The sequence below is a fragment of the Mustelus asterias genome, chromosome 17, assembly GCF_964213995.1.
Source record: "Mustelus asterias chromosome 17, sMusAst1.hap1.1, whole genome shotgun sequence".
Taxonomy (NCBI): Eukaryota; Metazoa; Chordata; class Chondrichthyes; order Carcharhiniformes; family Triakidae; genus Mustelus; species Mustelus asterias.
This window is the reverse complement of record NC_135817.1, coordinates 11718749-11743436: the sequence shown is the minus strand read 5'-3', so window position 1 is coordinate 11743436 and position 24688 is coordinate 11718749. Positions and strand designations below refer to the sequence as shown.

The 24688-nt window shown below is 47.0% G+C and overlaps 1 protein-coding gene across 2 annotated transcripts in view; it reads right to left on the bottom strand.

Annotated features, from left to right (window-relative positions):
• Positions 1-22289, bottom strand: part of cfap44 (cilia and flagella associated protein 44) — a 218205-nt gene extending 195916 nt beyond the window's left edge. The window contains exons 1-4 of one of the 2 annotated variants that reach the window (XM_078232289.1): positions 22255-22289; positions 19159-19284; positions 12759-12915; positions 12249-12411 (exon numbers count right to left, since the gene is read on the bottom strand). In XM_078232289.1, the coding sequence (XP_078088415.1) occupies positions 12249-12411; positions 12759-12915; positions 19159-19284; positions 22255-22270 (462 nt within the window). In that variant the 5' untranslated portion in view covers positions 22271-22289. Of the gene's footprint in view, positions 1-12248; positions 12412-12758; positions 12916-19158; positions 19285-21845; positions 21876-22254 lie in introns of those variants that run through there. The other variant, XM_078232290.1, reaches the window with a different exon arrangement.
• Positions 22290-24688: the final 2399 nt, after the last annotated feature.

The window sequence follows — 24688 nt, the reverse complement described above, 5'->3', positions numbered from 1 at the left end:
GGGGGGAGGAGCCAGGGGAATCGGCCAAACCCAGGCTCAGGACAGTTTAAAAATTTTTGTAGATGGGTCATCCATGGTGGAAGAGGGAAACAGGGGGACAGGATGTGGGATATACGTGGAAGACCAAGAAGGCAAGCCCCTGAGGGAGATAGCCTTAAAACTTCCAGCACACATGAGTGCACAAGCTGCAGAACTGGCAGCGACAGCATATGTAGTCAGCCATCCTGACCTGTTCCCTACACCCGCGGACATACACTCCGATAGTATGTATGTCTGCAACAGTTTAACAGACTTCATGCCCCTATGGGAAGCAAGGGGATTCATATCTGCAGATGGGAAACCTCTACCATCAGCCCCACTGTTAAGATTTATTTTCGAGGCTGCCCAAGACCGGGAGTATGGCATAATGGAAGTAAAGGCCCACCACCGCACCTCCCCACTTGGTAACATAAGGGCAGATGAATTAGCCAAACAGGGTGCTAGAGAGGGGAAATTCTGGCAACCAATAGTTACAGAGCGAATTGAAGCTGTGACTGTTGCCAGGCCAAGGTTGAAGACCTAAAACAAGCCCAGAGCAGTGACCAGGACCTGAAACAAATTCAGGAAGGGGCAAACTCCATCTCCTTTGAAAAATGGCGAGACGCAATATCGGTACAGGATGGGCTTGTCCTTAAGGACGGCCTATATGTGGTCCCAACCAGGGACCGTAACCAAATCATTTTCCAAACCCACGATGTCCAGGGCCATCAAGGGGCAGCAACCACAAGTGAGCGAATCAAAGGATTAGAATCATCATAGAATCCTACAGTGCAGAAAGAGGCCATTGGGCCCATCGAGTCTGCACCAAACACAATCCCACCCAGGCCCTATCCACATATCCCTACATATTTACCCACTAACCTATGCATCCCGGGACACTAAGGGGCAATTTAGAATGGCCAATCAACCTAGCCCGCACATCTTTGGACTGTGGGAGGAAACCGGAGCACCCGGAGGAAACCCATGCAGACACAGGGAGAATGTGCAAACTCCACACAGACAGCGACCCGAGCCGGGATTCGAACCCAGGTCCCTGGAGCTGTGAAGCAGCAGTGCTAACCACTGTGCTACCGTGCCGCCCTGTTGGTGGCCAAACCTAGAACAGGATGTGCGGCATTACGTCGATAATTGTATCATCTGTGCACAGAACAATCCTAATAAATATGCCCACAAAGGGGAACTGAGGCATACTCGCCCTGTGGAAGGTCCCTGGACAAATCTCCAGATTGACTATATTGGTCCCCTACCGCCCGGAGTGGGAGGTTACAAATACATCCTGGTCATCGTAGACACTTTTAGTAAATGGGTGGAAGCTTTATTAACCCGCACTAACACAGCCAAGGTCACGGCTGACATCCTAGTGCAGTATATATTCACTAGGTGGGGCCTTCCCCGCAGCATCGACTCGGACCAGGGCACGCACTTCACTGCCCAGGTAATGCAACACGTAATGGAATTGTTCGGGATAAAGCAACAATTCCACATTGCTTACCACCCCCAATCTAGCGATGTAGTAGAGAGGATGAACCGTACCCTCAAAGATATGATCCGTAAGACCGTTCAGCAGAACAATCACCCCTGGAACAAAGTCCTCCCCTTCATATTAATGATAGTGCGCAATTCCATATCTAGTTCCACCGGATTCACCCCCCATGTCCTCATGACCGGGCGACCTATGCGAGGAATTGAACCTTTACTCGGGCTGGATCTGTCCGGGCCCAAAGTCACGGCCCTCACCCACGAAAATGCCGTGAGAGCCATCCTAGAAAAGCCATCCTAGAAAACCCATCAAATATGAGGTTGGGCAACAGATAATGCTCAGAGTCTTCCAGTCTGGAATGTTCTTGTCCCCCAAATATGCTGGACCCTATCCAGTTGTAGATAAGGCCAGCCCCTCGGTATACAAGGTCATGGTAGACCACAAGAAAGCCGGGTGGTATCATGTGAACCAAATGAAGGCATTTGGCTCCCAGCAAAATTTTCACCAATACCATGTCACCCTGGAAGGTGTCTTTGAGTCACAAGGAAGCCCCAACCCTCACCCCACAGCACCGGACCTAAACCACGGTCCACAATCTGTATCCCATGTTATCAACCCCCACCCAGTATCCCCAGGAACAGCACATGCAACTTGATCCCCGCCCCAATTTACAGAGCCTCAGGAATAAAATCCCGGCCCAGGGGACCCCGACGGAAAGGATGGGGAACCCGCAAACCTTACCCCCTGTGACGCCCCTGGTACCGGGACTCCCAGAACCATTTGACCCAGCGCTCACTACCAGAGGTGGTAATGCAGTGGGTACCTGGCAACCAAAGCCCGCCCACACAGGTTCCCTCCACTAAGAAAGAATCAGGACATCACAGTCCAGATTGTAAATAGCTTTATCCATCCACTCCACGCATCACCCAATTGAAAAGGGTTTCTTATCAGCCCACATTATACTGCGTCATAATTTTCCGACACACCACAGTTTGGGTGTGGGATGAAGATTCTATTGTTATACTGTGCCATAGTCCTCCAACAACAAGGACACATGCCACATACCCAACATTTTATTTTCACGTTCTGCAAACTCCTTACCCACTCAACCCCATCAACACTGATTGCCGACCAACCCTTTGTATGACACTATTGGGCCTTTATTATTCCTTTACTTATTTCTTTGTTTTTTTTTTAAGAAGTCATACGACATTCTAGTAAAGAAAAGGAAAAGAGAATCAGTTATTAATAAGAATTAACAGGTGCTACCTTGATCTTCCCCAGAATGAACTACATACTTCCCTGTTATCTGGGACTCCTCGTCTCAGACCGAACCACAGACACCACATCAACCAAAGACCAACCTACGATACCCTGGATATATGTGGTTCACCCCACGCCCGATGGAAGAAGGAATTTCTGCAAAAACTTGGACTCAGCAAGGGCCATCCGACACCGGGTGAGGCTCTACAATCAAGAGCCTTGACACTCTCCCATCTGTATTTAATATGCATAGTCACTTGTCATTTTGTACTGTTTATTGCTTTGCTTTGTATATACCCGATTGATGTATTGTTCTTATTGTTTTTTTTAATTATGTTACTTCATTTAAATTTGTTGGTACTATTGTGGGTTAGGGATTATACTGTCAACCCCAGATTCGGGGTACTTGCTTGTTGAGATGGTTTGGTGAGAATTGTGTGATCTGGTTCGCTGACGCTCATTGGATCAAGAGGAGGGAATGTGGTGATATAAACAGGGCCTAGTTTTAAGGCTGATAAAATTGGATGTCCTAAATTAAAGAATTGGGACTATTAAAATCAAACACAGTCAAACCTCAGGCAGGCCAATTGTACAAATACACAAACGTGTCTGCGTCTGACCCATCAACCACCCATCAAAGGTCGTTACTGATACTTAGCAGGAGATCATTGCACCTCATTGAAATGCACCAGCCTATTGTTAGAAACCCAGATCGGGCCAGACTTTCTGTCACCAAGAGTTCCTGTAGATATCTTATCTGATAACAAGTTATACATAAACAACAGCATGGAGATGGGACACCTGGGGGCGGACTCTGGTGTCCTGTCAGGCAGACATCAAGAAACCCACTGGCTATTGGAACCCCCTCCTGGAACCTCATTGGCCGGAAGCCAGAAAAGTTTCTGGAAAGGCAAGCAGGCTGGGGGATAAAGGGACACACTTTGAGACACACAGGAGCGAAGACTCGACGAAGGAGACGGCCTTGCCCATTCGGAAGACTGAAGAAGGAAGGAAGGAAGAAGCAGCCATCAAGACTCACCTTCATGACAACGCACCAGAGGGACTGAGAGAATCGAGCCTGCAGTTCAACCAAACCATCTTTACGGGTAGTATACTTGAATCGGGGGTATCCTCTTGTTTTATGTGGGTAATTTAAGGGTTAATAGTGTTATTATTAATAAACTTGTTGAACCTTTACTTGTGTTTGTCCTTTGTCCATCTTGCAGATAAAGACACTGGGGTAAAACCTTAGAGTAAGCAAACTGGTCGAAAGTATCTGAGAATTAACAGGTACGACAATATGTATATTACATACATAGAAACTGGAAGAAGGACTGGGCCATTCGGCACTTCGAGCCTGCTCCACCACTCATTTTGACCATGGCTGTTCATCAAATTTAATATCTTGATCCCCCCTCCTTGATCCCTGTAACCCCAAGAGCTATATCAAATTTCTTCTTGAAATCACACAAAGTTTTGGCCTCAACTACATTCTGTGGTAGTGAATTCCACATATTCACTACTCTCTGGAGAAATTTCTCCTCACCTAAAAGGTTTACTTCTTATCCTCAAACTATGACCCCTAGTTCTGGACTCCCCTACCATTGGGAACAGTCTTTCTGAATCTGTCTAACTCTATTAGAATTTTATAAGTTTCCATGAGATTCCCTCTCACTCTTCTAAACTTCATTGAATATAATCCTAACAACTTAATCTCTCATATGACACACCTGCCATCCCAGAACTCAGCCTGGTAAACCTTCGCTGTTCTCCCTCTATAGCGAGGACATCCTTCCTCTGATAGGGACACCAAAACTGCACACAATACTCCAGGTGTGGCTTCACTACCGATTAGAAAATTACCCAGTTACCTGCATATGTTGAAAAAGCTCCAACTTCCAATCCATAATGCGAAAAACTCCCTCAGCACAAGGATCCTTTCACAGAGCGGTGAAGAGAATCAGCGCACAAGCCACATTAGTCTTTTACCACACTAACTGCTGTATTCTGATAAGCATTTAAAGGTCCCCAAGATTCTCAGTGCATTATTTGATTCGACTTATTGTCACACATACTGGGATTCAGTGAGAAGTATTGTTTCTTGCACACTATACAGGCAAAACATACCATTCATAAAGTACATAGACAAAAAGGATAGGGTGCAGAATATAGAGTTGCAGTGACAGGTAGGATCATAGAGTCATAGAGGTTTACAGCATGGAAACAGGCCCTTCAGCCCAACTTGTCCATTCCGCCCAGTTTTTACCATTAAGCTAGACCCAATTGCCTGCGTTTGGCCCATATCCCTCTATACCCATCTTACCCATGTAACTGTCTAAATGCTTTTTAAAAGACAAAATTGTACCCGCTTCTCCTTCAACTCTCTGGCAACTCATTCCAGACACTCACCTAAAATCTAGTACAGTAATCAACATTCCACATAAACATACCAAAAAGACCAGCGAATATTCATACAAATGGTTAAAACTATCAATCATTGTAATCATAGTCAGCATCTCTTGTACGGATAAAGAAAGGACACCAGAGAGATGGAGAATCTCAGGATTGACTGGGGATGTGTGTGAAAAAATTGCACCTCTGGACCCTTTTGTATCTCTCCCCTCTCACCTTAAACCTATGCCATCCAGTTTTAGACTCCCCTACTGTTAGAAAAAGGTGTTGACTATCTACCTTATCTGTGCCCCTCATTATTTTATAAACGTCTATAAGATCACCCCTAAGCCTCCTACGCTCCAGGGAAAAAAATCCCAGCTATCCAACCTCATCTCCAGTCAATCCTGAGATCCCCAATCTCTCTGGCGTCCTTTCTTTATCTGTACAAGAGATGCTGACTATGATTACAATGATTGATAGTTTTAACCATTTGTATGAATATTCGCTGGTCTTTTTTGTATGTTTGTGTGGAATATTGATTACTGTATTAGATTTTAGGATTTTGTTGCATCTTATGGCAAAATATAAAATAGAAACTTTCAATAAAAACATCTTTAAAAAAAGTGAAGAGAAAGATAAGCTTGATATATGATAAGACCATTTAAAAGTCTGATGACAGCAGGGAAGAAGCTGTTCTTGAATCTGTTGGTATGTGTTTTCAGATTTTTGTATCTTTTTCCCAACGGAAGAAGGTGATAGAGAGTATATCCGAGTGAGTGGGGTCCTTGATTATGCTGGCTGCTTTTCTGGGGCAGTGGATTTGCATGATGGACTGGGCTACGTTCACAACCCTTTGTAGTTTCTTGTGGTCTTGGTCAAAGCAAGAGCCATACCAAGCTGTGATACATCCGGAAAGGATGCTTTCTATGGGGTATCTACAAAATTTGGTGAGAGTCGCAGTGGACAACCGAATTTCCTTAGCCTTCTGAGAAAGTAGAGGTATTGATGGACTATCTTAACTATAGCATTGGTGTGCTGGGTCCAGATTATTGGTGATCTGAACACCTAGAAACTTGAAGGTCTTGACCATCTGCACTTCATCACTGTTGACATAGACAGGGGCATGTCCTCTATATGTTTCCTGAAGTCAATGACTGGCTCCTTTGTTTTACTGACATTGAGGGAGAGATTATTATCGTCACATCATTTCACCAAATTTTCTATCTCTTTCCTGTACTCCCTCTTGTCATTGTTTGAAATCCAACCCATTACAGTGGTGTCATCAGCAAACTTGAATATGGAATTGGAGCAGAATTTGGTCACACTGTCATAAGTGTATGAAGATTATAGTAAGGGATTGAGGACAAGCCATTGCGAGGCACCGGGGTTGAGGATAATCATGGAGGAGGTGTCGTTACCTATGCTTACTGATTGCGGTCTATGGATTAGGATCCAGTCGCAGAAGGAGGAACAGAGCCCTAGGCCGCGGAGTTTGGAGATGGGTTTTGTGTGAATGGGTGAGTGGGTATGTAAGTGGATAGATGGGTGAGCTAAATGGTTAAATAGATAGAGTGGCAGGTGGGTAGTCAGGTTGGGAAGAGTTGCCAGGTCAGTGGTTAGTCGGGGATAGTCAAGGGGATGAGGCAAGAATCTGGGTTCCGGGTTTGGAGGAGTTGGTTGTCAGGGGACTTTTGGGTGGGTGGGGAGTCTGGGGATGGTGGGGAGTCAGGGGTTGAAGTGGAGCTAGGTTGTGTCAGGAGGAGTTGAATGGATGGGTGTTAGTCAGGTCAGGTTGAGGGGGGTGGAGTCAGGTTGGTTTTTGGGGAGTCGGATAAACGGAGGCCAGTCAGATCAGCTCAGAGATTCGGGGGTGAGTCAGGTCAGGTTGGATATTTGGGGGTGAGTCAGGTCAGGGATTTGGGGGTGAGTCAGGTCAGGTCAGGGATTTGGGGGACAGGGGTGGGACATAGTTGTGGGGGGGGGAGGTGGGTGGAGTTAGTTGGTGTGGAGTTAAACTAGGATTTTCTTTGTCCAAAGTTTCCTGGGTAACTATCCAGAATTGTCCGAAATCTCTGATTCTAACTGAGACTCAGAGACTTTTTTGGAGGATCCTAGACAGCTGGCCATTGGATGTTCAAACATACTAAGCATATCCAACGATCTGGAGGCCAGAAGATCTTGGCCATTTGGAGGAGGAGGAGCAGGCCAATAAGCCCCTTGAGCCTGTATCTGATAGGATTACAGTGATCCGATAGTGGCCTCTACTTTCCTATCTACCCCCTAAACACTTTCATTCCCTTGGCAGTTTAGAATCTACCTCATTCAGTTCAAAGAATTCTATGGCCCAACCTCCAATGCTCTCTGAGGAAGAGAATTCCACAGAGAACAACCCTCAGAGAAAAAAACTCTCCTCATATCCATCTTAAATGGGAGACATCTCATTTCTAAACTATGTAACCTTGATCTAATCTCTCCAATTACGAGAAACATTCCTTCAGACTCCATCCTATTAAGTACCCTCAGGATTTTATATGTTTCAAAAAGATTCGCCTAAACTCCAATGGATACAGGTCCAAGCTGCCTAACCTTTCCTGTAAGATCCAGGAATCAGTCATGTGAACCTTTGAACTGTTTCTCATGCAATTATATTCTTTCTTAAATAAGGAGACCAAATCTGTACACAATACTCGAGATGTAGTCTCACAAACTGTACAATTGTAGCAAAATTTCTTTACTTTTATATTCCATTCCCCTTGCAATAAACAACAATGTTCCACTTGCCTTTCTAATCACTTGCTTTACCTGCATACTAACGTTTCCTGATTCACGTACCAGGACCCTCAGATCCCTCTGTACCTCAGAGTTCTGCAATCTCGCTCCATTTTACCACTGTTCATAGACATCGGTAACAAAGACACTTATGTCAGACTCCTATTTATTGACTACAGCTCAGCCTTTAACACCATTATTCCTACAAAACTCATCTTCAAATGATGAGTGGCCTGGGGCTCAGCTCCTCCCTCTGTGACTGGATCCTAGACTTCCTAGCCCATAGACTACATTCAATAAGGATAGGCGACAACACCTCCTCCACGATCATCCTCAACACCGGTGCCCCACAAGGCTGTGTCCTCAGCCCCTTACTCAACTCCTTATACACCCATGACTGTGTGACCAAATTCCCCTCCAACTCGATTTTCAAGTTTGCTGATGACACCACTGTAATGGGTCATCTCTCAAACAATGCTGAGATGGAGTACCAGAAAGAGATAGAGGGGGTGATTCTCCCAAAAAATTTCTAAGCGCTGAATTCGCCGGAAACTGATTTAAATCACGGTTGTTTATTCAGTGGGAGTTCACACTCGAATCTCCCACACTCTATGCAATGCAGAGGTCACAGTCGTGAATATCATCAAAAGCTCAGGGATCGGGACCTATTCACGCCAGAGTCTGACAGTTCTGAACTGTCAGCCTGCAGTTGGCTGGCCAGCTCAATCGCTGGCCAGCCTGGGATTCTTGCAATGCTGCTCCCCCAGCCCCGCCCCCCCTCCCCCCCCCCATCCCCCCCCCCCCCCCCCCCCCCCCAACCAACAGCCTGATCACGGCCCCTATGAGCATTCCCGGGCCAGCCCTGACCCATGTCCCTTCCGATCTCCAGCCCTCCCTCACCCCATCTCATCTCCACCGCCCCCCCCCCCCCCCCAAACGGTGAAGCAGTGATGATACCCCTCCCTCACCCCGGCAGAAACCCCCACGGAAGGCAGAACCCCCGGGAGGCAGACACCTCCCCCACCAAACGGTGAAGCAGTGATGATACCCCCCACCCCTCCCTCACCCCGGCAGAAACCCCCATGGAAGGCAGAACCCCCGGGAGGCAGACACCCCCACCCCCCCCTCCACCAACCTGCCCCGATCGCTGACCTCCCGCCAGCCCCAACCAATCCCTATGCCGAGTGACAGCGGGACCTCCCACCCCCACCGATCGACCCTAGGCCCCGATGCCCGAATGAGCAGTGCCAAAATGCCCCGTAGGCATGGGCACTTTACCCCTTGGGAAGTGCCAGGGGCACTGCCAGGGTGCCCATTCTTAGGGGCACAACCCCCCCCCCCCCACTGCCTGCCCCCCTGGGGGCCCTGATTGCATCCCCCCCTCACATCTGCAGGGTCGCCTGCTATTCCCCGAAAGTGGGGAGCTAGTCTGAACCGTGCCGGGGTGAAATTGTACTGGCGGGGTGAGAGATGCTAGCGGGCCCGGAGACTTTGGTCCCGGGCCCGCTAATCTCATTAAAATAAGATTAAAAATAGATTTAAATCACTTACCTGCTGTTCCCGCCAGTTTCCAACGTGGTCCCGACCGTGCCGGATATCTGGCGCACGGAGTTGCGTGCGTGGCGGGAACGCCCATAGGCGATTCTCCCGGCCCATTGCACTAATTGGGAGAATTTAGCGATGGGAGAATTAGAAATGGGAGAATCGCCCCCCAGAGAATCTGCTGAGCTGATGCGACAACAATAAACTCTCCCTCAATATCAACAAAACGAAGGAGAGAGTCATCGACTTCAGGACGTATAGTGGACATGCCCCTGTCCACAGCAACGGGGAAGAAGTGGAAATCGTCAAAAGCTCCAAGTTTCTAGGTGTCCAGATCACCAACAACCTGTCCTGATCCCCACAAGCCGACGCTATAGTAAAGAAAGTCACCAATGCCTCTACTTTCTCAGGAGGCTAAGGAAATTTGGCATGTCCGCTATGACTCTCACCAACGTTTACAGATGCACTATAGAAATCACTCTTTCTGGTTATATCACAGCTTGATATGGCTTCTGCTCTGTCCAAGGCTGCAAAAAACAACAAAGGTTTGTGAACAAAGCTCAGTCCACCATGCAAACCAGCCTCCCATCCATTGACTCTGTCTACACTTCCCGCTGCCTCGGAAAAGCAGCCAGCATAATTAAGGACCCCACGCACCCCGGACATACTCTCTTCCACCTTCTTCCGTTGGGAAAAAGATACAAAAGTCTGAGGACACATACCAACCGACTCAAGAACAGCTTCTTCCCTGCTGCAATCAGACTTTTGAATGGACCTACCTCGTATTAAGCTGATCTTTCTCTATACCCTAACTATGACTGTAACACTACATTCTGCACTCTCTCATTTCCTTCTCTAAGTATGGTATGCTTTGTCTGTATAGCGTGCAAGAAACAATACTTTTCGCTGTATACTAAAATACACATGACCATTGTGATGACTTCAGTTAGGCTAATGAGGTTTACTTGCTAGAGTATGAACTACCTGATGAGTCTTCCATCCCGACTGTCTGCCCCTCTACCCCGGCTACATTTGCAGCCAGGAGTGGGAGCATGCGATGCCCACGGGCGCAGTTGACGCCTTCCGCGCCCGCTGGGCGCCGCAGGGGCTGGGGTGTATTATCGACCCCGATAATCACCTTTTGGTTTGACGTTTTAAGTTTCCTTTCGACTTTGGTTCGGGCTGTTCCCCCCTTCCTTTTGGGGAGCTGCCCCTTTTACTTTGTCCCTAAGTTAATTTGAGTTCGTTTACTTGATTGGTATCAAAAGAAATACCTGATGAGTCTTCCATCCCGACTGTCTGCCCCTCTACCCCGGCTACATTTGCGACCAGGAGTGGGAGCATGCGATGCCCACGGGCACAGTTGACGCCTTCTGCGCCCGCTGGGCACCGCAGGGGCTGGGGTGTACTATCGATCCTGATAACCACCTTTTGATTTAATGTTTTAAGTTTCCTTTGTACTTTGTTTTTCGTTCGGGCTGTTACCCCTTTCTTTTGGGGAGCTGCCCCTTTTAATTTGTCCCTAAGTTAATTTGAGTTCGTTTACTTGATTGGTGTGAAAAGAAATACCTGATGAGTCCTAATTGATGGTTAAATCAGGGAGCCTCAAGCTCCCTATTTAAAGCAGGTGTGTCAGTCTCCCAGTCTGCATTCTGCAGGGAGCAACTGGAGAGCTGGCTGTGTACAGATGTATGGTGTAAATAAAGTAACTTGGTGATGGGACTTTTGCCTCCGTGGAGTTATTACAACTATAATAAATCAAATTTTAAAAATCAGTTCTTTGGAACCAGAAACATGGAAGATACAGTATTTGGATAAGGAAAAACATTTTTTTAAATCACTGCTTTATAATATTTTATCACTGTTTTATGTCTCAGGTAAATATTTATACCCAGTGTTTTCCAATTCACACACCTGTATTTGGACATTGTATGGTCATTCTGTAATCTAAACAATTCAGCACATTGGAACAGTGGTTGGCACAACTGCCTCACAGCGTCAGGGACCAGTGTTTGATTCCTGGATTGGGTCACTGTCTGCGTGGAGTTTGCATGTTCTCCCCGTGTCTGTGTGGGTTTCCTCCGGGTGCTCCAGTTTCCTCCCACAGTCAGAAAGACATGCTGGTTAGGTGCATTGGCCATGCTAAATTCTCCCTCAGTGTACCCGAACACGTGGTAGAGTGTGGCGACTGGGGGATTTTCATAGTAACTTCACTGCAGTGTTAATGCAAGCCTACTTGTGACAATAAATAAACTTGGTCCTAAGCATTCCAGACTGGGGAAATTATAGTGCATTATTATTATCACAGTTATGGTGTTTTGGGGATGAAGTGAGACAAAATGAAGAAAGACTTGCCTTTCACTACTCGTCATGCCAAATCGCTTTACAGCCATAGAAGCATTTTTGAAGTGTAGTCACTGTTGTAATATCAGAAGCATGGCAAGCCAAGTGCACGTACAAACTCCCGCAAATAGCTGTGTGAGAATGACCAAATAGCGTGTCTGCTTTTTTGACTGAGGGGCAAATACTACCAGGACACCAGGAATCACTGCCCTGCTCTTCTTTGAAATAGCACAGTGCGATCTATTCCATCCACCAGAGCAGGCAGATGGGGCCTCAGCTTGATGTCTCACCCAAAGGTGACACCTCCCACAGTACAAAGCTCCCTCAGTACTGCACTGGAAAGTCAACCTTGATTTCAGGTTCAGGCCCTGGAGTGGGATTTGAACTCAGAGGCAAGAGTGCTGCCCCTCTAACATACCATCACAATGCCAATGCCTCCCCCAGAGCTGCTTCGGATGTGTCTTTGCTCCTTGGTCTTAATATCCACGAGGATTACCATGTTACCAGCCACAAACACGATGGTTTGCTCATCTATGAGTTGAATGTTTACACGCCGAGTGCAGTCGTAGCCAAAAGAATATCTGGGGTAATAAATGGTTAAGCAAGACAAGAGTCAACGTGGGTAGAAAGTGGAAAACAAATTGCAATATATTCAACTAACCATACTATCAATTAAATTTACTGTACACTGATAATTTGGCAATATTTACATATATTAATTTGGGAAATAACAGAATGTGTTGTACATGGGGATTCATTTGTGAAAAAAATGAACTGTTCACTGGGACTATTTCAGCAATAAATTTACAGTATACTGGGATTCATATACTGGAAATAAATTATAATTACTATACATTAGGATACAATGTTCTGACAGAAAATACTTATGGATAATGTGAAGCATTCTTATTGTTTTATTGAAGGATACAAAAAGGTGAGGAGATCTTCTGGAATTTCTGAGTCCGGTGTGATGAATGGTTTTGAGCATACATCTGCATATTCATAAAAGAAGTTATCCGACAGGACTCTTTCTAATTGCTTTTTACTCGTTTCCTCGTCCGCACCCTTCTCCTCTGCGACTTCCTCTGTTGTTAAAACAACACCACATGTTTGGTCCTTCTGCAAGTAGTGCTACATACAGGTACTTCAGTTAACTGTACACTTTCACTCACATAGTCAAGACATCTATCAAATAATGGGCACATGTTCCTGACATCGACCAAAATTGGGTGGAATTTTTAAATCAAAGTCCCAGCCAAAATAGTCATGATTGTAGAAGGTCAGAAATCAAATTGCTGCAGGAGTGGGCTTTGCCATGGCTGTTTAAATGGATCAAAGCATGAACACCTGCCTCTGAGTGTCCTGACGTAAGGAACTCTCCTTTGATTAGTTAAATGATTCCATGAGTTCAGGCTTGAGTACATGTTGTCCAAATGCAAGCTTACTACTCAGTCACAAAAATACAATAATTATTCGTCGTCACTTGGTAATACAGGACAAGTATTGCTGTAAAAAGGAGACATGTTTTTGAAGCTTTTCGATTTGCACGCATCAGGACAGACGCAAGAATACCAAATTTCAAAGGGAACAACAAATTATACTGCATGGGAAAAGGGTACCGATTGGTTGGCAAGTGGACCATGATTGATAGAGGCATTGCTGTGGACAATACGCCAGACAACACTTAACTGCCAAGGTAAGTCGACTCTGAGTGGAAAGGCATTGTCATGGGGAGTGAAACAGAGAATGGGTGGTCTGCAAGCTTTTGTTTAATTGAAAAGGTTCAATGTGTGGACCTGTTTTTTTGCTTGTAAAAGACAGGGCCCTGTGTGTGAATACAAGACTGCCATCTTTGGTCCTGAGAAGTGCCCAGGCTACTTCAGATCACCATCGGATAAGCTATTTAAAAAATGATGAAACTAACCATTCCATGCTGCTACTCTGCAGTAGCACCATGAGTGGTACTTCCAGCAAACAGGATGCTGCTGTCAAGTCAAGAGGACATTCTGCCTATCACACTGCTTATGTGGTGTATGAATTTCAATGCTGATGTGATGTCAGGTATATAGGCCATATGTCCCAATGGTTGGAGGGTACTATCAAACGGCATGCCCGTTCAGCTGTTAATAACTGACAAAGTACAGATTGTACTCAACCAGCCATGCTTGCCAAACTCAGAACGTAGGGTTCAACATTAGATGTGATTCTGCAATTGGACAATACTTATTAAATAATCCTGATTGCGCTAAGAATTATACTAACAATCAATTTAAAATCATCAGTCAGATACACAACATGGCTCACTTACACATGCTTGAAGTGATATATATTCACACACACAGCTCTGTCCTTTGAAGGAAGGAACTTGCCCATGCATTAAGCTTTTATAACTAAACAAAAGCTTGGGGGACAACCATTCCCTGGCTCATTCACCATGACATTGCCTTGACCAATCAGAGTCAAGCTGCCTGCGGTGAATTTAACCAAAAGCTTGGCAGTTAACTGTTCTCTGGTACATTCCCTATGACAATGCCTCCACCTGCCAACACTCCTCTCATGCATTATAAATTGTTGTTCACTTTGAGATTTGGTATTCTTGTGAATCTGTCCTGAAGAGAGCAAGTCAAAAAGATTCATTTTTTAGCGATACAGTAATTATTATGGTTACAAAATAAATTCAGAACTCATGCTTCTGTGCAGACTTGAAGTGATCAGATGCGAGCTCTATAGGTGTTTTTCCTCTGACTATGTGTGAGCCCTCCCTGGTATGGCCCTCACTGTTCTAAGGAATCATTACTTAGCCACCCCAGTGATGTCCAGAACCTTCTCCTTTGACATTAACTTATGTCACCTAATGCTCAGCAGTGTGTAAGAAACTGAGATTCCTCCATACGAAGCTTGAGCCTATGAAATAATGGCTGTCTCTCTGATACATCTTGGTTACTTATCCATTGGACTTCCCCCCGATCTTACTGTCAAACTGTGATATTTAAACCTATTTTAGCTTATCAAGAGCTTAGGGTCTTAAAATGTCAACAACTTTGATTTGATTTACTTTTCTCGCATGTGGCATAGTGGACAGTGAAGAAAGTTATCTCCGTTTGCAATGGGATCTTGACCAATTGGGCCAGTGGGCTGACGAATGGCAGATGGAGTTTAATTTAGACAAATGCGAGGTGATGCATTTTGGTAGATTGAACCAAGGCAGGACTTACTCACTTAATGGTAGGGCATTGGGGAGAGTTACAGAACAAAGAGATCTAGGGGTACAGGTTCATAGCTCCTTGAAAGTGGAGTCACGGGTGGACAGAGTGCTGAAGAAGGCATTCAGCATGCTTGGTTTCATTGGTCAGAACATTGAATACAGGAGTTGGGACGTCTTGTTGAAGTTGTACAAGACATTGGTAAGGCCACACTTGGAATACTGTGTACAGTTCTGGTCACCCTATTATAGAAAGGATATTATTAAACTAGAAAGAGTGCAGGAAAGATTTACTAGGATGCTACCGGGACTTGGTGGCTCTGGCACTCTGCAACACTTAGTCGCGAGCAACTCTTTACACTGGAAGACCAACAAGCTTCGTAGAGCAAGACAGTTGAGCATCTTTCATCCAAGTTGATGGATCCTGCAGCAGCAATTGGTATTTATCTCGCTGTGCATTCCTAAGAACAGGCTGTGGAGCACAGAGTCCTGTGCTACGGAGCTACCTGGGATGAACCTAATTGCCTATTCTCCAGACCTTTTTTGCAAAGACTCATTCCAGAAGGAGGTTGACAATGGTCTCTCCCCCACCGACCTTCCCTTTGCCATGCAATTTTGTCTTGGGGGAAGGTGGCAGACACCTTCTTCCCGTCTGGAGTTACGTAGAAACATACGTAGAAAATAGAAGCAAGAGTAGGCCATTCGGCCCTTCGAGCCTGCTGCACCAAATTCAATATCCTGATCCCGCCTTCTCCCCATATCCCTTGATTCCTTTAGCTCCAAAATCTATATCGAATTCCTTCTTGAAATCACACAACTATTTGGCCTCAACTACTTTCTGTGGTAGTAAATTCCACAGATTCACCACTCTCTGGATGAAGAAATTTCTCCTCACCTCAGTCTTAAAAGGTTACCACGTATCCTTAAATTCTGGACTTCCCCACCATCTGGAATATTCTTTCTGAATATACCCTGTCTAATCCTACTGCACTTCTTGTAATATGCAATTTACAATATGTTGGAATGTACTTTCATTAAAAAATGACTTGCATGCAGCCATACTGAATAATATTTAATTATATTCTATTTCCTCCCCTTATCTTTTCTGTTCTCTACCTGTTGACCTATGACAGCAAACAGAAGATTCTGCTGTTGCTTCGTTTGAGCTTTCAGTTCCTAAATCTGGTTCAGAAACTACTCATGACTTCCACCTTTTTCTTGCAGTTTTCTGCTCTTTCACACTCTACCGGGCAGCAGCCAGTTCAGCAGTTTTCCTATCATTCCTCACCAGTCCCAGCTTCTCTCCCACCTCTGCCTCGCACTGCATCAACTTTCCGATTTATCTTTAATCTCGCTTTGTAAATAAAATCCTTTAATCTCACCGACTCTTTCATCTCCGCCATACACCTCTCCACCAGTTCCTTTTTTAAAATTTGGTTATTTTCTGTGTTTGTCACATGGTTTAAATTCCTTATTGAATATATTTAAGGCTGAGATTTTTGATTTGCAGGGGCGTCGGGTTATGGAGGGACAGGCAGGAAAGTGGAGTTGAGGCCACAATCAGGTCAGCCATGATCCTGATGACTAGCAGAGTGGTTTGAGGGGCTGTATGGCCTATTGCTGCTCCTCTTTCTGAATTTTCTACATGCTTCACTTCAGGAGCTGGCCAGGTGAAACCTGGAAAAGGACGACATGATATTAGGTTTCCAACCTGACAACACTTTGTGGGGATTTCATCTGGCACCCACCTCCCCAAGTCCATTAAAATTCTGCCCATTGTCTCCATCCTTCCAAAAACACCAGGAATAAAAATAAAAATAACAGGGCAACAGGTAAATAGGAAGTAATTTTCCTCTGAACTCATCCAATTAATTCAGGCAAATCAGGCCATCCCACGTGGAAACGAGGTGGAGATGGATGTTGTCAGAATTGCACCCACATTACATTAGATGTAGTTTGGGGCCATGAAGATCCAGCATTTAGATGTGCCTGGCACAAACATGTTTACTTAAATATTTATTACGTAGGAGGGTATTCTGGAGACCATTTTTCAATAGACTGGATGCTGGGTGTCATTTTCAAATCACTCCGTGACAAAATGGGTGCCCACAGCTCCTCAGCGTCAGTAAGCAGATAAAGATGGGCACATCGGATAAAGATGTTCATACCAGATAAAGAAGAAATGGAGTTGATCAGCATTGATCTGACTGAATGACAGAACTGGCTAAACAAGTTTAATAGCCAACTCTTGTTCCAATATTCCTGGGTGAGGCCACAGCATTTTGGTATTTCAGCAAGATCTTAACCTATTTCCAACATTTTGTTATCTGGAGACACCTATATTGCCATAAGCCATTATATCAATTTTATTTGCCTTCAGCACTATTATTAATAGGAAGTTTTTTGGCACAGTGGTAGTGGCTCTGCCTCTGAGCCAGAAACTCCGGGTTCAAGTCATAGAATCCCTACAGTGCAGAAGGAGGCCATTCGGCCCATCTAGTCTGCACTGACTCTTACCCAGGCTTATCCTGAAACCCCATGTGCTTACCCTGCTCATCCCCCTAACCTATATAGCTTGGAACACTAAAGGAGAATTTTTTATGGCCAATTAACCTAACCTGCACATCTTTGGACTGGGAGGAAACCAGAGCACCCGGAGGAAACCCACACAGACATAGAATCATAGAAACCCTACAGTGCAGGAAGAGGCCATTTGGCCCATCGAGTCTGCACCGACCACAATCCCACCCAGGCCCTACCCCCATATCCCTACATATTTATCCGCTAATCCCTCTAACCTAAGCATCTCAGGACACTAATGGGCAATTTTAGCATGGCCAATCAACCTAACCCGCACATCTTTGGACATGGGGAGAACATGCAATGCCACACAGACAGTCACTCAAGGTTGAAATTGAATCCAAGTCCTTGGTGCTGTGAGGCAGCAGTGCTAACCACTGTGCCATTGTGCCACCCACAAAATCGAATTCAAAGTTCACCACCTACTGTGGTGGGATTCAAACCCAAGTCCTCAGAGAATTATCCTGGCTTTCTGGATTACTCATCCAGTGACAATAACACTCTTGGTGACACTTCTTGGTGGTCAAGGAAGGTGTGTTCATAATACGATCAGACAAGTTGAGTATCAACCTGAAAATCTTTCCAAAACACACTAACATAAGAGTGGGAGAGATTTCTGGTCAGGCATGTGTTGGAAAGAATGTTGGATCCCCCGACTGTCACTATTCCTAGCTCCAGACTACTACATTTAAAAGTGTATGTTGCCAGAATAATTTGCACTCTTTGAGTGAACTTTAGTGGAACTATTGTCTGGCAGGTCAGACCAAACAGTTACATTTCCAATCCAAGATCAACACCGCTGTGATGAAGAGTCATCCAGACTTGAAACGTTAGCTCTGTTCTCGCTCCACAGATGCTGTCAGACCAGCTGAGATTTTCCAGCATTTTCTGTTTTTGTTCCACATTTCAGCACCTACAGTAACTTGCTTTTATCAAAAGAACTTTGATGAAGGCTGAGTGCACCAGGAAGCTCCTTTCCTGAGGTAGAAAGTGGGGCTGCACCTCCATAAACATTGCTATTTGTGAATGTCTAAGCAACTGTGATGTTTGATAGCAATTGAGAAGCACCCAAGTCACTTTTTGCCTGCTTTCCTTGGCACTGCACGAAAGATAGGATGGCAGAGCATGCCACATCTACCCGACCAGGATTGGCGCCATGCATCGAGAAGCCACCATCCTTATCTGCAGACTCTGACATACAAACTTGATAACAACCCTGGGGTTTCAGAGAGGTGATATTAAGGCAACTGAACAACACTTTGGCTGGACAGTGTCTTAAGGGAGGAGAGAGAGGGAGACAGTTGGAAAAGTTTTTCAGGGGTGAATTAGGGATGCTTCAGAGGGCTGAATTGGAGCGCAGAGGCCTCAGAGGGCTGAAGGGGGTTAGAGAGGTAGAGAAGAGCAAGGTCAAGGAGGAATTGCAAACAAGGACGAGGTTTGTAAAATTGCATTGGAAAGAAGAGACTGAATAGAAGTTTACAGCCTCCTGGAATGAAACATGACATGAAATTTTAAAAGACAAGACACAATAGTCCTGGTTTTTCACCTCCTATTTCAGTGGGAACTGCTGTTCCATATTCTAGCATTTCACTTCCATCTTGCAGATCATAATCAAGATCATCAGAAGCACGGGTCTCAGTGGTTGCATCATCATCTTTTATATCTTTCATCTCTGGTTATTTTGACAAACAGAAAAAGGAGGAATGAAATACACTGTAACAATCAACAGAGGCCACCATTGACTAAACCACACTCACACACACCATTTACCATCCACTATTAAAGTGGATCCTGGTTGGCAGTGTAAAGATGCACTCCATCCCCACTGGGATTGTTAGTTACATATTGATAGGCTATGGCTGAATTCTCCCCCAGAAATTCGAAGTGTCAAATTCATGGGAAAACTGGAGTAATTCACACTGGTTTTTTCAGTGGGAGTTCAGACTAGAATCTCCCACATTCTGTGCAATGCAGAGGTCACCAGCATGAATATCATTAAATCACAGGGGGCTGGACATATCTCTGCCCAGGAGGCTGAAACCAGCTGGCCTCTGCGCATGCGCAGTGGTCCCGAACCACAACCTCCCGTTTGTGGCCAGCACAATCACTGGCCAGCCCGGGACCCCCGCAGTGCTGCTCCCCCAACCCCACCACAGCCCAATTGTGGGCCCCACCGACCATTCCCGGGCCAACCCCGACCACCTCAGGCAGATCCCCCCCAGCCTGCCCCAAACTCCAGCCCTGGTGACGACCCCCGCCTCTGCAGTGCAGGCCCCACCCTCCGGCAGGCCTGCACAGCAGACCCCCACAGCACAACCCCCCCCACCATCCGCTGACCCCCACCCCTGCCGATCGCTGGCCTCCCTCTTGTCCTGACCGGATCCCAATGCAGAGTGGCAGCAGGATCCCCCACTCCCACTTTTGTCACCAAGTCCCGCCCACAATTAGGCCCCACCCCATCAGGTCCCACCCCCTTGGCACTGCCCTATGCCTGATGGGCAGTGCAAGATGCCTCCTGGACATGGGCACATTGCACCTTGGGCAGTGCCAGGAGACAACGGCTGGCACTGCCAGGGTGTGCCCATGCCCAGGGGGCACCTTCCCCCATTACCCGACCTCTTGGTGGATCCCGATTGCCCCCCTTCACTCCAGCAGGGTCGGCCTGATAGTTCCCCGAAAGTGGGGACCTGCTGTAAACCCCGCTAGAGTGAAACACTCTGGCAGGGTGGAAGAGGCTAGCGGGACCGGAGAATTCAGTCCCCGGCCCGCTAATTAGATTTAAATTATATTAACAGATTAAAATTACTTACCTGGTCTCCCCACCGGTTTCCAGCACAGATCTGGCGCTGGGAGATGCGTGAATCCTGCGCATGCCAGGCCGCGAGATTCTCCCACCCGGCTGCGTTAGAACATTAGCGCGGCAGGGTGGGAGAATCGTGCCTATATTTTTACATAGAAAAAGACTAAATGGGATACACACATTGGCCGCAGTATTTAAAAATTCCTTACTCCTCAAGCTCATATCCACCTATTTCTGTTCCACCCATTCTCACATAGAACCATAGAACCCCGACAGTGCAGAAAGAGGCCATTCGGCCCATCGAGTCTGCACCGACAACAATCCTACCCAGGCCCTATCCCCACATATTTACCTGCTAATCCCTCTAACCCTCATATTTACCCGCTAATCCCTCTAATCTACGCATCCTGGGACACTAAGGGGCAATTTAGCTTGGCTAATCAACCTAACCCGCACATCTTTGGACTGTGGGAGGAAACCGGAGCACCCGGAGGAAACCCACGCAGACACGGGGAAAATGTGCAAACTCCGCACAGATAGTGACCCAAGCCGGGAATCAAACCCAGGTCCCTGGAGCTGTGAAGCAGCAGTGCTAACCACTGTGCTACCATGCCACTCAATCTATCTCCCTCTCCTCATTCATCTCTATCTCTTCTCCTGAGACAGTGACCCTCAACTTCAAACTCTTCAGCCAGGGGAAACACACACATTCAAACACACTGATTGTATCATTCACAATTACAAGCAGTCCTCGAACTTGAGATACAACTGGTTCCAGGAAACTGCGGTGTAAGTCAAAATGTAAGTCAGAACCGATTTCCCCATGACAACAATGTTAAAAATGGTGGATTGGTTCTATCAACGGGACCAGGCAGCATTTTTACCGACAAACCGCGGCCTCATTTTCCACTGGTTTTGGTCATTCGGATGCATTCAGTTTTCTGCCGGAAGCCTCCCCAAGGCGCAGCGGATTTGGTTTTGGCTTGAGTCTGGCTAGCACCCTCCGGTGCAACGAAGCTCCCGGGGTGCAGCTTGCCAAAATTATTCACCGAAAACCATTTTGCACACCCTGGGCTGTACTGCCAGGAGGCCATAGTGACCATTCTCCATAGCCGGCCGAGCCCCATCGTGACCATGCGTCAATCCGACCTCCCAGCTCAGAGTCACGGCTTGCTGAGTGAAGGGTACAAGGGGCATGATGTTTCGGCAGGAGAGATTGACAGCCTTTGCAGGGTCAGCGACCAAATAAACATACTACTGGATGGTGGATTATTTGGCTGTGTTTCAGACAGGACTGCATTTAAGAGTATAAGCAGTAGTATAAAAATATAAAACATAAAAATATAAAGCATGGGGTCATGAAGTCAGAACCGACGTGGTAAATTTGAAAAGGGTGTCAATTTTTAAGAGTTGGAAGTGCAGTTTGTCGTAACTCAAATGTCATAATGTGGAGGACTCCCTGTACTCCCTCTCTCGTGTATGTGCTGTTTCTCCAGTGCACGCTCCCCTGCGCACTCGCTCACACTCTCCCTCTCTTATTCCTCACTCACACACACTCTCGCTTATACTCACTAACACACTCAGTCTCGTGCTCACAAGCCACACACTCTCTCTCCCTCCCTTGGGATTTTCACAGGACCTTCATTGCAGTTTTAATGGAAGCCGACTTATGACACTAATGAGAAACCTAATTAACTCTCTCCTCTTTCATACACTCTAATTCTCTCTATATATACATATAATATCGCTCTTTCTCCCTCTCTCTCCATTTACACATATATATATATATATACACACACAGATATTACTCATACTCGATCTCCGTCTATGTATTTCTCTCACCCTCTTCTTGCTCCATGTTTAACCGGTTGCCAGGGTAACAGCCACATCCGGTTCCTGACGGAAATCCCTGTGCGGGGTCAGGGGTCAGAAACAAACTTCCCACCGGGACCTGTGGGATGATTGGGGGGGGAGGTGGGATGATTGGGGGGGAGGTGGGATGATTGGGGGGGGTGGGAGGTGGGATGATTGGGGGGGGGTGGGAGGTGGGATGATTGGGGGGGGGTGGGAGGTGGGATGATTGGGGGGGGGGGGAGGTGGGATGATTGGGGGGGGTGGGAGGTGGGATGATTGGGGGGGGGTGGGAGGTGGGATGATTGGGGGGGGGGAGGTGGGATGATTGGGGGAGGTGGGATGATTGGGGGGGGGGAGGTGGGATGATTGGGGGGGGGGGGAGGTGGGATGATTGGGGGGGGGGGAGGTGGGATGATTGGGGGGGGGGGAGGTGGGATGATTGGGGGGGGGGAGGTGGGATGATTGGGGGGGGGGAGGTGGGATGATTGGGGGGGGGGGGAGGTGGGATGATTGGGGGGGGGGAGGTGGGATGATTGGGGGGGGGGGGGGAGGTGGGATGATTGGGGGGGGGAGGTGGGATGATTGGGGGGGGGAGGTGGGATGATTGGGGGGGGGGAGGTGGGATGATTGGGGGGGGGGGAGGTGGGATGATTGGGGGGGGGGAGGTGGGATGATTGGGGGGGGAGGTGGGATGATTGGGGGGGGAGTGGGATGATTGGGTGGGGGGGAGGGGATGATTGGGGGGGTGGGATGATTGGGGGGGTGGGGGCTGGGATGTGGGGGGGGGGGGGTGGGATGATTGGGGGGGTGGGGGGATGATTGGGGGGGGGGGTGGGATGATGGGGGGGGTGGGATGATGGGGGGGGTGGGATGATGGGGGGGGTGGGATGATGGGGGGGGTGGGATGATGGGGGGGGGGCGTGGGATGATTGGGGGGAGGGGTGGGATGATTGGGGGGGTGGGTGGGATGATTGGGGGGGGTATGGTATGCTTTGTCTGCATAGTGTGCAAGAAACAATACTTTTCACTGTATACTAATACATGTGACAATAATAAATCAAACCTATCCATGCATTCCACCTCCTGCTTATTCCATACCGTACCCGCTAAACCGCTGATCACACAACTTCCCTCCTGGTCCCATGTTAAGCTGATATCATAAATGGTTCTCTCTCTCTTCAGCTGTTGTTCCTCTCGCTTTTACATTTGCCAGCCTCAGCTCTGTCCTTAAGAAACCTTTAACACCCCTGCTGTCCTTGCAAACGAATGTGCCAACTCCCATCTCCCTTTTCTCTCCAAAGTCCTTGAACATATTGTCGCCTCCAAAATGCATCCATCTTTGCAATCTGCCAATCAGGTTTCCACCCGCCATTTATCAAAATAACTCTTCTCAAAATCACAAAGGTGTGACAAAGGTGAACGTTCCTTCATCTCTCTCAACCTGTCTGCAGCCTTCAACACAGTAACCACACCATCCTCCTCCAACATCTCCCCACTGTCACCCAGCTGGGTGGGCGTGCTCGTAGTTTATTTAGATAGTGGCTTGTCCTCTACTACGCTTCCTGTAGTCGATGACTATCTTCTTCATTTTACTGACATTGAAGGAGAGATTATTGTCATCACACCAATTAATCAGATTCTCTATCTCATTCCTGTACTCCATCTCGTCATTTTTTGAGGTCCGACCCATTACGGTGGTGTCATCAGCAAACTTGAAAATCGAGTTGGAGGGGAATCTGGCCGCACAGTCATAAGTGTATAAGGAGTATGGTAGGGGGCTGAGAACGCAGCTTTGTGGGGCACTGATGTTGAGGATGATCGTGGACGAGGTGTTGTTGCCTATCCTTCCTGATTGCGGTCTGTGGGTTAGGAAGTTCAGGATCCAGTTGGAGACGGAGGAGCCGAGGCCCAGGCTACGGAGTTTGGAGATGAGTTTTGTAGGAATAATGTTGAAGCCTGAGCTGTAGTCTGACGTAAGTGTCTTTGTTAGATGTTCCAGGATTGAGAGCAAGGCCAGGAAGATGGCATCTGCTGTGGACCTGTTGCAGTGTAGGTGAACTGTAGTGGATCCAGGCAATCTGGGAGACTGGAATTGATTTGTGCCATTACTAACCTTTCGAAGCACTTCATAATGATGGATGTCAGAGCCACCAGATGATAGTCATTAAGGCACGCTGCCTGGCCTTTCTTTGGTACTGGGATGATGGTCGTCTTCTTGAAGCAGATAGGGACCTCAGATTATTGTAAAGAGAGGTTGAAGATGTCTGCAAATATCCCCACTAACTGGTCTGCGCAGGATCTGAGTGCTTATCCAGGTACTCCATCTGGGCCAGTCGCTTTCCGTGGGTTGACCTTCGAGAAAGCTGCTCTGACATCTGCAATGGTAACCTCGGATACTGTTTCGTCTGAGGCTTCCGGGATA